Source organism: Notechis scutatus, chromosome 3, assembly GCF_049901735.1.
Source record: "Notechis scutatus isolate UNSWTSFEM ecotype Mainland chromosome 3, rNotScu1.2, whole genome shotgun sequence".
Classification (NCBI taxonomy): Eukaryota; Metazoa; Chordata; class Lepidosauria; order Squamata; family Elapidae; genus Notechis; species Notechis scutatus.
In genome coordinates this window covers 3,031,861-3,048,710 of record NC_142011.1, presented here as the reverse complement: position 1 = coordinate 3,048,710, position 16,850 = coordinate 3,031,861, and the positions used below count along the sequence as shown (strand labels likewise).

Sequence of the window (16,850 nt, the reverse complement as noted above, 5' to 3'; positions counted from 1 at the left end):
GAGGAGGAGGAGGAGGAGAAATGGAGACACTGTGGGGTGCTTGGTGCTCTTCTTGCAGGCGTTTAATGACCCAACTAGGGAACATCATCAGTGCTAGAAGGGAATGGTGTTTACAGGGAGGAGGAGGAGGAGGAGGAGGAGAAATGGAGACACTGTGGGGTGCTTGGTGCTCTTCTTGCAGATGTTTTGTGACCCAACCAGAAAACATCATCAGTTCTAGAAGGGAATGGTGTTTACAGGGAGGAGGAGGAGGAGGAGGAGGAGAAATGGAGACACTGTGTGGTGCTTGGTGCTTTTCTTGCAGATGTTTTGTGACCCAACCAGAAAACATCGTTCTAGAAGGGAGTGCAGTTTACTTTTTGTTTATATGCTTGTCCTGTTAGCACCAAGGACCTCAAAGTCTTCTTCTTCCTCCTCCTCTCCTTCAACCACCCCCTTCTCTCTGCGAACCCTCCTCCCTTCTAGCACTGATGATGATGTTACCTAGTTGGGTCATGAGACGTCTGCAAGAAAACCACCAAGCTCAGAGAACACCAAGGACCCCACAGTTGTTCCTCCTCCTCTTCTCCACAAACCCCTATCCCTTCTAACACGGATGATGTTCCCTAGTTGGGTCTTGAAACGTCTGCAAGAAAACCCCCAAGCTCAGAAACCACCAAAGACCTACATTTCTTCCTCCTCCTCCTCCCCTCCCTCCTCCTCCCTGCTCCTCCTCTTCTCCACAAACCCCATCCCTTCTAACACTGATGATGTTCCCTAGTTGGGTCTTGAAACGTCTGCAAGAAAACCCCAAGCTCAGAAACCACCAAAGACCTACATTTCCTCCTCCTCCTTCCTCCTGCTCCTCCTCTTCTCCACAAACCCCCATCCCTTCTAACACGGATGATGTTCCCTAGTTGGGTCTTGAAACGTCTGCAAGAAAACCACCCAGCTCCGAGAGCACCAAGGACCCCCACAAACCGACCCCTAAAAAGCAAAATAAATCCCGAAACCTGTGGATGGGCGATGGGCGGACGGAGGGGCGATGTTACGGCGCCAAAGACAGAGAAGCCACTCGCCGGGGGGTGGGGGTGGGGATCTCATTTCTGGAGATGAACCTCAGACAGGCCCTTCCCCTCCAGAGCTGGCCGGCTTTTGTGACGACGGTCCTCCTCCTCCTCCTCCTCTTCCTCTTCCCTCCTGCCACGTCCACCTCTGGCTTTCCTTCCCGGCAGGGCTGCAAATGGATGATCCAACAGTTCCGCCTCTACCTGACGGCCAAGCATGGGGCCGAAGCCGTGGAGATCCTCTTCTCCGAGATGGACAACATTTTCATCAAGAGCCTCCAAAGCGTCCAGAAAGTGATCATCAGCGACAAGCATTGCTTCGAGCTCTACGGCTACGACATCCTGATCGACCAGAACCTCAAGCCGTAAGCAGGGCAGCGGGGGGCGTGTGTCTGTCTGTCTGTCTTCAGGCAGCGTTCCCCCCCCTCCCCAACCTTTGACCTTTCAAGACAAGGGTGGAATTCGACTCCCGGAAGACCCCAGCCAGCCAGCCATGTTATCACTCACTTGCTTAGCGGCTTAGCGAGTGGAAATCCTGGTGCCAACTGCGGTTATAACTTGACAACGGCTTCTTCTTTGGCTTGATGTTGGTGAGGGGTCCTTGAAGCTCTTGGAGCTTGGTGGTTGTTGTTGTTGTTGTTGTTTTGCAGACATTTCATGACCCAACTTGGTAACCCCAGCAATGTTAGAAGGCGGGGGGATTTGCAGATAGGAGTGGGGAGGAGGATGACTGTGGGGTCCTTAGTACTCTCCTAGCTTGGTGATTTTCTTGCAGACATCTCATGACCCAACTAGGTAACAACATCAGTGCTAGAAGAGGGTGGGGTTTGCAGAGAGGAGGAGGAGGAGGAAGAGGAGGAGGAAGGAGAAGAAGAAGAGGAGGAGGAGGAGGAGGAGGTGGAGGTGGTCATCCTTGGTTCTCTCCTAGCTTGGTGATTTTCTTGCAGACATCTCATGACCCAACTAGGTAACAACATCAGTGCTAGAAGAGGGTGGGGTTTGCAGAGAGGAGGAGGAGGAGGAGGAAGAGGAGGAGGAAGGAGAAGAAGAAGGAGGAGGAGGAGGAGGAGGAGGTGGAGGTGGTCATCCTTGGTTCTCTCCTAGCTTGGTGATTTTCTTGCAGACATCTCATGACCCAACTAGGTAACAACATCAGTGCTAGAAGAGGGTGGGGTTTGCAGAGAGGAGGAGGAGGAAGGAGAAGAGGAGGAGGAGGAGGTGGAGGTGGTCATCCTTGGTTCTCTCCTAGCTTGGTGATTTTCTTGCAGACATCTCATGACCCAACTAGGTAACAACATCAGTGCTAGAAGTGGGTGGGGTTTGCAGAGAGGAGGAGGAGGAGGAGGAAGAGGAGGAGGAAGGAGAAGAAGAAGAGGAGGAGGAGGAGGAGGAGGTGGAGGTGGTCATCCTTGGTTCTCTCCTAGCTTGGTGATTTTCTGCCAGACATCTCATGACCCAACTAGGTAACAACATCAGTGCTAGAAGAGGATGGGGTTTGCAGAGAGGAGGAGGAGGAGGAGGAGGAGGAGGAAGGAGAAGAAGAGGAGGAGGAGGAAGGAGAAGAAGAAGAAGAGGAGGAGGAGGAGGAGGAGGAGGTGGTCCTCCTTGGTTCTCTCTGAGTTGGGTGATTTTCTGGCAGACATTTCATGACCCAACTAGGTAACCTCAGCAATGTTAGAGAAGTGGGGGGAGATTTGCAGATAGGAGGGAGGAGGAGGAGGACGACTGTGGGGTCCTTAGTACTCTTCTAGCTTGGTGATTTTCTTGCAGACATCTCATGACCCAACTAGGTAACAACATCAGTGCTAGAAGAGGATGGGGTTTGCAGAGAGGAGGAGGAGGAGAAAGAGGAGGAGGAAGGAGAAGAAGAGGAGGAGGAGGAGGAGGAGGTGGAGGAGGAGGAGGTGGTGGAGGTGGTCCTCCTTGGTTCTCTCTGAGTTGGGTGATTTTCTGGCAGACATTTCATGACCCAACTAGGTAACAACATCAGTGCTAGAAGAGGATGGGGTTTGCAGAGAGGAGGAGGAGGAGGAAGAGGAGGAGGAGGAAGAAGGAGAAGAAGAAGAGGAGGAGGAGGAGGAAGAGGAGGTGGAGGTGGTCATCCTTGGTTCTCTCTGAGTTGGGTGATTTTCTGGCAGACATCTCACGACCCAACTAGATAACCTCATCAGTGCTGCAAGGGAGAGCAGTTTCAAGCACTCCCCTCCCTCCTAGTACCAATGGCATTCTCTAGGTGGGTCATGAACCATCTGCAAACAAACAAGGCCAGAGAGCACAAAGGACCCCAACAATCCTCCTCCTTAGCTCCCTTCTAGCACTGATGATGTTCCCTAGTTGGGTCATGAAACGTCTGCAAGAAAAAACCACCCAGCTCAGAGAGCATCCAATACCCATCAATTCTCCTCCTCCTCCTCCTCCTCTCCACAAACTCACTCCCTTCCACAGGTGACGCTCCACAGTTGGGTCATGAAACATCTGCAAGGAAAAGGACCCAGGCTTCCAAACATTTGGGCTAGAAGAACCGTCAAAAGCTTAGCCTGCCACCGATTAAGAGTCAGAAGAGACCTGGTTAGGTCATCTAGTCCAACCCCCCCTGCCCAAGCAGGAACCGATCCCCCCTTCTGTCTCTGACCTTCGTTGTGCTGTCCCGCACAGGTGGTTGCTGGAGGTCAATGCCTCTCCATCCCTCACCGCCAGCAGCCAGGAAGACCACGACCTCAAGACACGCATCTTGGAGGACACATTGAACATTGTGGACATGGAAGGCCGGTGAGTAGCGCACGAAGACAGATTGGGTGGGTGGGTGGGGGGTGGAACACATTTTTTTCCACAACTTAACATTAAGGAGACACCGAGAAAGCTTACAAAAAGAGGTAAGCAACTTCCTCACTTCATGGCTGCCCTGTTGTTTCTCGCACAGATCAAGATTTGACCATACATGATCCGTTCGGCCTGGTCATCTTCAACCTCATCCCTTCCAGATAGAGCAGGGGTCCCCAAACTTGGCCACTTTAAGACTGGTGGACTTCAACTCCCAGGATTCCTCCTCCAGCCATGTTAGCTCAGGAATTCTGGGAGTTGAAGTCCACCAGTCTTAAAGTGGCCAAGTTTGGAGACCTCTGAGAGAGAGCAACCAACCAACCAACCAACCAACCAGCCACTGGCCATGCTATCTGGGGACGTTGATGCTGACTAACCCATCATATTGGTGGAGGTTGAATTTGAGAGCAGGGGTGGATGTGATCCTTTTGAGCCAGGGGTCCCCAAACATGGCCACTTTAAGGCTTGTGGACTTCAACTCCCAGAGTTCCTCCTCCAGTCATGTTAGCTCAGGAATGCTGGGAGTTGAAGCCCACAAGTCTTAAACTTGCCAAGTTTGAAGACCTTTGCTCTATAAGTTTTGAGGGAAGGAGTTGAAACAGTTTATATCCGGGATGTGAGGGGTGTGTAAATATTTTCACAGCCCTCTTTCTGACTCGTGCAGTGTACAGGTCCTCCACGGAAGGCAGGTTGTTATTAATTGTATTTTTTTCTGCAGTCCTAATTCCACTCTGGAGTCTGTGTCTGTCTTGGTGGGTTGCAGAACCAAACCAAACCAAACCAGTGATAAGAGGTGCAGATGACAGGCTCAATAGTTCCTCTACAGAACTGGATCAGCAGCTCCTTGGGCAGTTTGAGCTTCCTGAGTTGGCGCAGGAGGACCATTAATTTAAAGCACTCCAGAGGGTGAACGTCGTTGCCCAGAAGATCCTGGGTTGCCCTCTCCCCTCTTTGGAAGAGCTTTAGAGCTCCCGCTGCCTTAAGAAAGTTCAAAACATCCCCAAAGATCCATCTCATCCTGGGAACCCTATTTTTTTTGAACTATTACCATCTGGCAGCCGGTACAGGATAATACAAACAAGGACAAATAGTCTGAAAAACAGCTTCTATCCCAGGGCAGGAGCTCTGTTGAATTTCTACTGTATAGTGCAATATTAATGAAATATCTTCAAAGTGCCTTTGGGTGCTTTGGAGAATAGCTTGACACCCCCCCTTTTTTTTGGGGCAGCTCCTCAAATATTGGAAGATGCTACCGTGTCACCCTTTAGTCCTTCCTTCCTTCCTTCCTTCCTTCCTTCCATTCTTCCTTCCTTCTTTCCTTCCATCCTTCCTTCTTTCCATCCTTCCTTCTTTCCTTCCTTCCTTCTTTCCTTCCATTCTTCCTTCCTTTCTTTCCTTCCATCCTTCCTTCTTTCCTTCCCTTCCTTCCTTCTTTCCTTCCTTCCTTCTTTCCTTCCATTCTTCCTTCCTTCTTTCTTTCCTTCCTTCCATTCTTCCTTCCTTCCTCCCATCCTTCCTTCCTTCCTTCCTTCCATTCTTCCTTCCTTCTTTCCTTCCTTCTTTCCTTCCATTCTTCCTTCCTTCCTTCTTTCTTTCTTTCCTTCCTTCTTTCCTTCCTTCCTTCCTTCCTTCCTTTCATTCATTCTTTGTCCTTGCAGTTTGACAGGGAAGGAAAAACGCATTGGGGGCTTTGATCTCATGTGGAACGACGGCCCCGTCAGCAAAGAAGACACAAATCTGGACACGCCGATGAACGGCTTTGTGGCAAATACACACCTAGGTATGGCACCCGATGGCTCTTGTGAGGGTCCTTGAGGGAGGGATGTGGATGTTTTGGAGGCTGGCAGTGCATTGTGGCGGGATGGTCCCAAGACAGGCAGTCCTTGACTTACGGAGTATTCATTTAATGGCCATTCAAAGTTACAAGGGGGCCGAAGAAAGTGACTCACGACTGGCCCCCACTTTACGATGGTCGTGGCATCCCCGATGGTCACGGGATTCAAATTAGGAAGCCTGGCAACCATGTCCTGACCTAGGCTTGTTCCCAAGATGACGAAGCCGAACTCCTCGTCCCGATAAAACCCCTTTTTTATTTAGGTTCAAGGGAATTCCTCTCCAGCAAAGTCCCGGCAAACAGTCTTTCCTGAGATTTCACAACCACAGACCTTTATCAGGCTGGGAGAGTTGCCAGGCTGATATCTCCCAAACACCATGCTGTAGCAGCAATGACTTGGCAAGGAGTCAGGCACAGATCTTCACCTGAATGAATTGAACTAATTGTCTCCTGCTAATCCCACTTCCCTTTCGCTCCTCTTTTAATCCCTATGGGAGGGGCCATTTACAGTCCACCTATGGCTTTACTCCCGAGTCAGCCCTTGTTCCTTAGCTGTTCCCTTCGTCTGGCAGCTCTGCGCATGCGCACATTGGCAACAGGCTCCAGCTGTTCTTCTTCCCCACTGATCTCCGACTCTGAAGGCAGCTGATAACTGTCGGAGGGCCCTGGCCCCATCTCTGCCTCCGACGCAGAGCCCTCGTCCGAGCCTTCCCCAGACTCAGGGACTGGCTCCTCCCCAACCTCCTCGCTGTCCAAGTCTGCCGACAGCTCCACCGGCTGCTGGCGGGCCACAACAAACAGTGTCCCAGGGACACGAGTATCATTTGCGACCTTCCCAATTGGCTTGCTACAAGCCAAGTCAATACAGGCAAGTCCTCGACTTGCAGCAAATCGTTTAGTGACCGGTCCAAATTGCAACGGCCCTTAGTTTTTCCCAGTTACGACCTTTGCGGCATCCCCACGGTCCCCATGATCAAAATTCAGATACTCAGCAAATGGTTCCTTTCTATTTATGAATGTGGCTGTGTCCCATGGGTGGTGTGGTCTCCTCTTGCGACCTGACCAGCCAAGTCAAAGGGGAAACCGTTGGACTAGAACACGGTTGGACTAGAACAGGGGTCGCCAACCTTTTGGACCTCAGGGACCACCCAACTCATCATTTTAGATCCCAGGGATCACTAACCGGTTCTGTGGGCGTGGCCTAATTTGTGGGTGTGGCTTGGTGGTCATGTGACTGGGTGGGCATGGCTTGTGTGTAAATATTATAAATATTTATATAAATATTGATTTTTTTTTATTAAAAAAGAGCAACTTTTACCCAAAATCAGGCCAAGCAGGCAGGCAGATTGAGTTGCTCACAGAATCACAGATTCATTCAGAGATCTATCTATCTGCCATCGGCTAGCTCAGTCTGTCACATGAAATTTACTAGCAAGCAAACTCACAAAATTAACTCACAACACACCATGCATGTAAAGATTGAATTTGTTATTTTTTAAAAAAGAGCAACTTTTATCCAACATCAGGCAAAGGCAGGCAGATTGAGTTGCTCACAGAGTCATTCAGTGATCTATCTATCTGCCATCGGCTAGCTCAGTCTCCCAAATTTGCTTGCCGTGAGTCTGCACTGAATTTGCTTGCAAGCAAACCTTCAGTCCTAAGGGAAGCAGAACTGAAGATCTAAAGACGAGCTAGAAAGCAAGAAATCCAACCATTTCCTGCTTCCTATCTAATCTAAATCTCCCGGCACAGCAGAACGGCTGATGGTCAGAAAAAGGAAAAATAGCAATTTAGCAGGCAAGTTTGCCAGGTAAGGAGTGAGTGGGCGGGGAGCGTTCCTGAGGGCGGCGCAGCCTTGTGTTTCTGTGCAGCCTGGATTAATTGCTTTGTGGGGGTGCTCTGGGGGTGACATTTCTCTGCGGCCCACCAAAATTTTCTCAAGGCCCACCGGTTGGCGACCACTGGACTAAAAGACCTCTTAAGGTCCCTTCCAGCCTTTGTTATTCTGTAAGGGTCTCCTGCCTGAGCAGGGGGTTGGACTAGAAGACCTCTTAAGGTCCCTTCCAACCCTTGTTATTCTGTAATTCTGTAAGGGTCTCCTGCCTGAGCAGGGGGTTGGACTAGAAGACCTCTTAAGGTCCCTTCCAACCCTTGTTATTCTGTAATTCTGTAAGGGTCTCCTACTTGAACAGGGGGCTGGACTAGAAGACCTCCAAGGTCCCTTCCCGCTCAAGTCTGAATTGAGTAGTCTAATGAAGAAGGACTCGGGGGGGGGGGCATGATAGCATTATACTAGTATTCTAGTATTTGAGGGGCTGCCACAAAGAGGGGGGTCAAATTATTCTCCAGAGCACCAGAAGGCAGGAGAAGCAGCAACGGATGGAAACTAATCAGAAGCAACCTGGAACTAAGGAAGGAATTTCCTGATTGTGTGAGAACAATTAACCAGTGGAACTGCTTGCCACTGGAAATTGTGGGTGCTCCATCACTGGGGGGGGGGGGGTTAAGAAGAGACTGGACAGCCATTTCTCTGGGATGGGATAGGCCAGGGTTTCCTGCCTGAGCAGGCGGGGTGGGCGGGTTGGACTAGAAGACCTCCGAGGTCCCTTCCAACTCTTGTTATTCTATTGTGTCTCCTCCGCTGCAGGTTACAGCAACGACAGAAAGAAACAGCTGAAGCAACTTTTCAAGTCGTTCCAGGCGCAGCACAAGAATTAATGCTCAGCCAGAAGATGGCTAAGATTTAAAATAATAATAATAATAATAATAATGACGACCAGAAGCCAGACAGGGATGGGAGGAAGTCCCTGCTTTACGGAGCTAAACCAAAGGAACCGTTCCCAGGATTTCTGCCTTTACCTGGAGGTCAGCTGGATGCCCCTTTATTTGGGAAGGGGGCGGGGGTCACATCCTTCAACCGTGAAGGAGTTTCGACCGGCTCTGAAGATGGATGCCCAAGTAGGAAGTTATGGCCGGGGTGGAGATGCCTTCCAGAGACAAGACGGGCTGGGAAACGTTGGGAAAAGGCTGTGAAAGGCTGTATTTGCTCAGCCCAGTGGCACAACTTCCACCCCGTGGCGCTGAAGCTGGGCAGGAGGAGGAAATCTTAGCGGTTGGGGGGTGGGGGAAGCTTCTGCCATCCCGATTCCAATTCAAATCTTTTGGAGTGAGCGGGAATCATAAAAGAACGCCTTTGTACTAGAGAGCATTTGAAAAGCTTCTTTCGACCTTCGGGGCAAATAGGATTATCTGGAAATGGTGGGTGGGGTCCTTGGTGAGCTGGATTGCTTTCTTGCAGACGTTTCCTTACCACGCTAGGTAACATCATGGGGGGGGGAGAAAGGAGTGGAGTTTGTGGAGTAGAAGGAGGGGGAGGGAAGAAGGGGAGGAAGAGGAGGAGGAGGAGGAGGAAGGAGGAGGAGGAGGAGGAGGAGGAGGAAGAAGAAAGAAGGAGAAGGAGAAGAAGAAGAAGAAGAAGAAGAAGAAGAAGAAGAAGAAGAAGAAGAAGAAGACTGTGTTGGTTCTTGGTGCTCTCTGAGCTTGATTTTCTTGCAGACGTCTCATGACCCAACTAGGAAATATCATCAGTGCCAGAAAGGGAAGAGGGGAAGGATGACGAAGAAGGAGAAGGAGGAGAAGAAGGAAGAGGAGGAGAGGAAGAAGAAGGAGAAGAAGGAGGAGGAGAGGAGGAGGAGAAGGAGGAGAAGGAGAAGGAAGAGGAGGAGGAGGAACAGGAGGAGGAGGAGGAGGAGAAGAAGAGAAGGAGGAGGAGAGGAAGAAGAGAGGAGGAAGAGGAGGAGGAGGAGGAGGAGGAGGAGGAGGAGGAGATGATGACTGCTATGTGGTACTTGGTGCTCTCTGAGCTTGGTTGATTTCTTGCAGACATTTCATGACCCAAGTAGGTGACATCATCAGTGCTAGGAGGGAATGGGCTTTGTTCTCTGATTAGATGCAGTGACTAGGTTAAAGGACAGCCTAACCAAGGAACTACCTAGAAGAAAACCACAATCCCACTAACATTGGCAGGGCAAGGTAGGACCTATAAACAGAGGGCAAAGCCATGAATGAAACGGGGGGATAAAACTCTTTTCTAGAGTTTTAACAGAGACAATTGTTGTGGGTAGACAGAGACAACCAAAGCAAAGCAGGAATCATTTCCCACCCTTCTCCCAACGGACGCTGGAATCTTATTCAATGTATTGTCACACAGACCCTGCGCCGAAAAAACTGGTAGAAAAGTGTGAAGATCTACAACCTCATTTTTCAAATGTTCGCATTCAATATCAAATCTCCAAAGTGCAAAATGCTGACCTCAAGGAATTCTCTCCTCAAAATGTCACATTTTCAAATCCTCAAAAGGTCAACGAGGTCTTCTCTGGTCAGATCTGGAGGCATCTCACTAGCTTTAAGAGAAGGGCGTAAAGACGCCCATGAAATGCTCAAGTGCTTGGCAAATGCTCAGGAGCGTAGAAGCATGGAGCGAGGAGCATGCAAAGCAACTCTCTTTTGCACGTTGCCCACGCCAACAGCTGCCGCGTTGAATCCACACCAGGAGCTGGCCTCAGCCGTCCACCACTTTCCTCATGAACCACGTTTCTTCAGCCGTCAAGGGTTTCAAATCGTAGCCTTTCAGTTCTGGTTTACCTGCAGGAAGATTAAGGAGACATCATGAAACCATTAGCAGCCGGTTTGGTTCAGGGGCTAAGGCACCAGGCTAAAAACCAGGAGGCGGTGAGTTGGAGTCCCATCATTGGCGTGAAAGATGGCGGGGTGACTTTGGGCCAATCCCCAGGAGACGGGGAGTTGTAGTCCCGCCTTAGGCATGAAAACCGGCTGGGTGACTGGGCCAATCACCAGGAGACGGTGAGTTCTAGTCCCGCCTTAGGCATGAAAACCGGCTGGGTGATTGGGCCAATCACCAGGAGACGGTGAGTTCTAGTCCCGCCTTAGGCATGAAAACCGGCTGGGTGACTGGGCCAATCACCAGGAGACGGTGAGTTCTAGTCCCGCCTTAGGCATGAAAACCGGCTGGGTGACTGGGCCAATCACCAGGAGACGGTGAGGTTCTAGTCCCGCCTTAGGCATGAAAACCGGCTGGGTGACTGGACCAATCACCAGGAGACGGGAGTTCTAGTTCAGCCTTAGGCATGAAAACCGGCTGGGTGACTGGGCCAATCACCAGGAGACGGTGAGTTCTAGTTCAGCCTTAGGCATGAAAACCGGCTGGGTGACTGGGCCAATCACCAGGAGACGGTGAGTTCTAGTTCAGCCTTAGGCATGAAAACCGGCTGGGTGACTGGGCCAATCACCAGGAGACGTTGAGTTCTAGTCCCGCCTTAACCATGAAAGCCAATTGGATGACTTTGGGCCAATCACCAGGAGTTGGTGAGTTCCACCCCCTCCCACTTTGTTGTGAAAGCTGTCAATCCCCGTCTCCCAGCCTACCCCATCTGACAGTTGCTGTGGGCAAACTAGGAGGAAGGGAGTATTAAGTATATATAAAAATAAATAAAGACAAGATAGAAAAGCTAAATAAAATTAAGAAATAAAAATAAATTTAAAAAAAGAACCTGTCTCCTTCCTCCTCATCTACCACATCGCCTCTGGGATTGAGTGGTAGGGAATGGACCAAAGATGCTCAGGGAATCCCTGTGAATTTTTTTGGGGGGGGAGCAGAACGCTGGGTTTCCCAGCTCCTAGTCCAGCCCCTTCCCCACTGCCCCACACGACTCTCAGGATCAATATTCCGATTGGAGAGAAAAATATCTTCATTGTGCCCCTCGGTGCTCCGAACAAAATCCAATAGCTGTCAGGGTTCCAAGTAACCCACCCCTAGCAGGTAGATTCCTCAAAGAACACCTTTATTGGGAGATATCGTATTGGCACAGGCTGGTGAAAACCAACTCTGAGAGTTCCCGTGGTTTTCACCTCGCATATTTTTCTGTTCTGACCCAAAACCTTTGAAGGATTCTCAACAAATTCCCTTCCTTCCCGGTTAAAAGGCTGTTTCAAACTCATTGCCTCTGATAAGAACGAGCCTTGCCAAGGTGGTGCAAGGCTGCCAAGAACAACAGGTACAGTTGCCAAGAAATAGTTCAAACCCAAAGAGTCTCCAAACACCAACTAAGAGAGTCTAAAAGTCCGCAAGGCTCGATGTTATGTCCCACCTTCAAAAGCAAATAAGTAACGCCGAAAGCAATCGTCCTCAAAAGCAAAACAAACGAAGAAGATAACAGCTGCTATTATTCACAGTCTACAGCACATTAATCCTGGCTTAAATCCACAAAAATCTCCGAGCTTTGACCGTTGCTTCTCCAGGTAAATTAAACGCTTTGTTCTGACAAATTTTCAAACTCAGACGGATCCTTTTATAGTTATTAGGTCAACAGTTAATTTCCTTAATTACTCCCTTGACCTTCTCCTGCGTTCCAGCTGGCCTTGCCTCTTAAAGCGGCATCTATTCCTAACATCTAACCAACAATTCTCCAAGTTCTCGTCTCCACTTGAAGACTCTCTTAAAACTTCTCTGTCAGCCATTCCCGGCTGATGATCAGATACTGAACCAGAGGAGGTCGAAGGTCCTGACCCTTCTACTAAATCAGGTCTGTCCTCTCTTGTCACGTCCATCTCCTCTTCCTGATTATCATTCCAATCACTGAGCCCTGCTGGCTCATATTTCTCTGCCATGTCCTCCTCACTTGAGCTCATATCAGCCACAGAAGCTAAATTCAAGTCCGGAGCCACAACAGCTCGAGTGCAAAAACGTCTTTGCTTCCTGCAAAGAACTCCGGTTTCTCAGCTGGCTTTTATCCCTTAAGGGAGGGGCCATTACTTTGCAGCCTTTCTCCTGAGTCGCCCGTGCTGCTGCAGCCGCTCTTTCCTTCCAGCAGCCCTGCACTGGGCACAGGCTCCTCGGGGGCCTCTTCCTCACTGCTGCCAGCCTCCACCATCTCCGAAGGCAGCACTCCACTCCCTGATGGTCCTGGCCATCCATCCCTGCCTCCCACGCAGGCCCCTCATCCGAGTCCTCACTCTCCGAGACCTCAGTCGTCTGCACCCGCTGCCGGCGAACCACAACATTTTCGAACTATAAGACGCACTTTTTTCTCCCCCCAAAAAAAGTGAGTGGAAATGTCTGTGCGTGTTATACAGCGAATATGGGCCTTTTTTTTTGGCCTTCCGAGACCTCTGCGTGTCCCGTTTTTGGCCTCCCTGACGCCCGAGGGCAAAAACGGGACCCCCGGAGGCCTCTGGGATGCTCCTCCTCGGGGAGGAGACAAATGGGATGTGCAAAGGCAAAAAACTATATTTTTTTCTTGTTTTCCTCCTCTAAACCTAGGTGCGTCTGATGGTCCGGTGCGTCTTATAATCCAAAAAACACGGTAATTTAAAAATGTAAGTTTCCCTTTCCCCCAAACAGTCCCATTGTCCAACATACGTGATGGCAGCTTGCCTGATTACTTCTCTTTTCTCCAGCCAGCGGTTGGAACGTCCTTCCTTCCCAGGAAAAAGTATTTTCTTTTGGCTACACAACCCCAGCTATCTCTATTCCACACATACACACACCCTCTTCCTATCCCTCAGCTCCAGTGTGTTGACAATAGCACCAAGCAAGATTAAGATGCCATTCAACACAATTAGCACATTGAAAAGGCGAAGAAAAGGCAACTGCGGTTTCCTTTGGAACCATGTTAGGGAGGCAGTTGGGGATCTACCTACCTTGGGCTTCCATGAGGTTGCTGACTTTCCCTTTGAGCTCCTTCTGCAATTTTGCAATTTCTTCCTCCAACAGCTCTTGATCTGTGGAAAAAGACAAGAGAAGCAACCCTTAGTGAGATTGAAAGCCCACACAGATGCCTGCTGGAATTTTCCATGAATTAATTCAAATTAACTGCATTAAGTAATTCAGATTAATTCCATTAGCTGGTTCAAATTGCATTAATTAATTTGAATTCATTCCATGGATTCAAATTGCATTAATTCAAATTGATTCCATTAAATAATTCAAATTGATTCCATTAATTGATTCAAATTAATTCCATGGATTCAAATTCCACTAATTGATTCAAATTAATTCCATTGGTTCATTCAAATTAATTCCACTGATTGATTCAAATTAATGGAATTAATTCAAATTAATTCAGGTAGCTATTTGTTTAGCAACCGCTTGAAATTGCAACACTGAAAAAAAAGTGACCTATGACCGGTATTCGCACTTATGACCGTTGCAGCATCCCTGTGGTCCCGTGATAAAAATTCAGAGGCTTGGCAACTGGCATGTACTTACGACAGTTGCAGTGTCACATGACTACCGTCTGTGATCTACCCAGTCGGCTTCCGACAGGCCAATCAATGGAGGGGGAGCTGGATTCACTTTTTCTCTGCTTTCCTCTTTCCTTTCCTCTCTCTTCCTCCATTTCTTTCTTTCACTTTCCCTTCTTCACTTTCCTATCTCTTTCCTTTCCACTCTTTTTTCCTTTCCTCTTTCTTTCCCTTTCCCTTCTTATCTCTTTCCTTTCCTTTCTCTCCCTTTCCTTCTTTTTCTTCCTTCCCTTTTCCTTCCTTCCTCCCTTTCCCTTTTCCCTCTCCTTTCCTATCCCTTTCTTCACTTTCCTAGCTCTTTCCTTTCCTCTCTCCCTTTCCTTTCTTATCTTTCTTTTCTTTCCTCTCCCTTTCCTTCCTTCTTTCTTTCCTTTTCCTTCCTTCCCTCCCCCTCTCTTTCTTTTCCTTTCTTTCTTTTCCTATCGCTTTCTTCACTTTCCTATCTCTTTCCTTCCCGCTCTTTTCCTTTCCTCTCTTTCCTTTCTTCCTTCTTTCCTTTTCCTTCCTTCCCTCTCACTCTTTCTCCCTTTTTTCTTTCTTTCTTTCTTTTTTCTTTCTTTCTTTCTTTCTTTCTTTCTTTCTTTCTTTCTTTCTTTCTTTCTTTCTTTCTTTCTTTCTTTCTTTCTTTCTTTCTTTCTTTCTTTCTTCCTTTCTTTCTCTTTCTCTTTTCTTTCTTTCTTTCTTTCTTTCTTTTTCTTTTTCTTTCTTTCTTTTTCCTTTCTTTCTTTTTCCTTTCTTTCTTTTCCTTTCCCCATCTTTCTTCTTTCCTATCTCTTTGCTTTTTCCTCTCTCTTTTCCTTTCCTCTCTCTCCCTTTCCTTTCTTATCTCTTTCCTTTCCTTTCTCTCCCTTTCCTTCCTTCCTTCCTTTCCTTTTCTTTCCTTCCTTTCCTCCCTCCCTCTCTTTCTCACACATACACACAAACATCCAGCATAACCCTTTGCAGCAACTGAATTTCCTTCTTCCTGGATTTTGTGAAAACATTTTTTAAAAAATCATTCTAGCTTTTGGAGATAAGTTGGATTTGCACCTCTGTGCTTTTTGGAAAATTCGACACCGTGATTTATTTTATTTTATTATTTTTTTCATTCTGAGATCGGTAGCGGAGAACACGCCTGGATTTTTACCCTGTAGAGTCATCCTGATAGGGATCCGATCCTCCACGCTTTGCACATTTCAGCCAAAGGCTCTGGAAAGGCTGAGGTGCTTAGAAACACGGGTGGTTTTGATTTGACTTTTTTTTGTTTTGTTTTGTTTTAAAGAGGTCCTTCTCCAACAGAACTGCTGATGGCCCCTGGGAGACACGTGCCGAGACTGGCGCCGCTTTCTAACAGCATGGCAAGCCCTTATGCCACCCTCACGAGAAGGAATGAGGGGGAAGATCCAATCTGGCTCCTAAATATGCTGATCCTCCCACAGGGGGGGGAAAAAAAGAAAGCAGGGAGGTGGGAAGAAAGAGGCGGACAAACCAAAAAAGAACAAAAGCTCCGTTTCTCTCTTATTGCGCAAAATTTAATTTAGCCTTTGGGCCCCTTCAGCTCCCAGGAAAGCCTTTGTGTGCTGTACAGGCACCCTGAAAAATCTGTTTTCATTTCATACACAGGACTAGGATGGTGATGCTTTCCACATCAGAGGAGGAACTTCATGGAACAATGGGGTCCTTGGGGCTCTCTGACCTGGGTGGTTTTCTTGGGAGACGTTTCATGACCCAACTAGGGAACATCATCAGTGCTAGAAGGGAGTGGGGATTTCGGAGAGTAGGAGGGAATAGAATAGAATAGAATAGAATAGAATAGAATAGAATAGAATAGAATAGAATAGAATAGAATAGAAAATAGGAATAGAATAGATAATAGGAATAAAATAGATAATAGGAATAGAATAGAATAGATAATAGAATAGAATAGAATAGAATAGAATAGAATAGAATAGAATAGGATAGGATAGGATAGGATAGGATAGGATAGGATAGGATAGATAATAGAATGGAATAGAATAGAATAGAAAATAGGAATAGAATAGAATAGAATAGAATAGAATAGGATAATAGGAATAGAATAGAATAAAATAGAATAGAAAATAGGAATAGAATAGATAATAGGAATAGAATAGAATAGATAATAGGAATAGAATAGAATAGAATAGGATAGAATAGAATAGAATAGAATAGAATAGAATAGGATAGGATAGGATAATAGGAATGGAATAGAATAGAATAGAAAATAGGAATAGAATAGAATAGGATAATAGGAATAGAATAGAATAAAATAGAATAAAAAATAGGAATAGAATAGATAATAGGAATAGAATAGAATAGAAAATAGGAATAGAATAGATAATAGGAATAAAATAGATAATAGGAATAGAATATAATAGATGATAATAGATAATAGATAATAGATAATAGATAATAGATAATAGATAATAGATAATAGGAATAGAATAGAATAGAATAGAATAGAATAGAATAGAATAGAATAGAATAGAATAGGATAATAGGAATGGAATAGAATAGAAGAGAAGAGAAGAGAAAATAGGAATAGAATAGATAATAGGAATAGAATAGATAATAGATAATAGGAATAGAATAGAATAGGAATAGAATAGAATAGAATAACAGAGTTGGAAGGGACCTTGGAGGTCTTCTAGTCCAACCCCCCACCTAGGCAGGAAACCCTACACCACTTCAGACAAATGGTTATCCAACATCTTTTTAAAATTTTCCAGTGTTGGAACATTCACAACTTCTGGAGGCAAGTTGTTCCACTGGTTAATTGTCCTCACTGTCAGGAAATGTCTCCTTAGTTCTAAGTTGCTTCTCTACTTGAG

General features: G+C 47.2%; 2 protein-coding genes across 4 annotated transcripts in view; one reads left to right on the top strand and one right to left on the bottom strand.

The window, feature by feature from the left end:
• The window catches only part of TTLL9 (tubulin tyrosine ligase like 9), a 35,007-nt gene extending 26,101 nt beyond the window's left edge, over positions 1 to 8,906 (top strand). Inside the window, exons 11-14 of one of the 2 annotated variants that reach the window (XM_087962364.1) lie at positions 1,215 to 1,411; positions 3,702 to 3,815; positions 5,525 to 5,646; positions 8,348 to 8,906. In XM_087962364.1, the coding sequence (XP_087818490.1) occupies positions 1,215 to 1,411; positions 3,702 to 3,815; positions 5,525 to 5,646; positions 8,348 to 8,418 (504 nt within the window). In that variant the 3' untranslated portion in view covers positions 8,419 to 8,906. The remainder of the gene's footprint in view (positions 1 to 1,214; positions 1,412 to 3,701; positions 3,816 to 5,524; positions 5,647 to 8,347) is intronic. The other variant, XM_087962365.1, reaches the window with a different exon arrangement.
• An 878-nt stretch (positions 8,907 to 9,784) lies between these two features.
• Positions 9,785 to 16,850, bottom strand: part of PDRG1 (p53 and DNA damage regulated 1) — a 14,844-nt gene continuing 7,778 nt past the window's right edge. For both annotated transcript variants that reach the window (XM_026689592.2, XM_026689596.2), the window contains 2 exons: positions 13,420 to 13,500; positions 9,785 to 10,344 (listed from right to left, as the gene is read on the bottom strand). In XM_026689592.2, the coding sequence (XP_026545377.1) occupies positions 10,262 to 10,344; positions 13,420 to 13,500 (164 nt within the window). In that variant the 3' untranslated portion in view covers positions 9,785 to 10,261. The remainder of the gene's footprint in view (positions 10,345 to 13,419; positions 13,501 to 16,850) is intronic.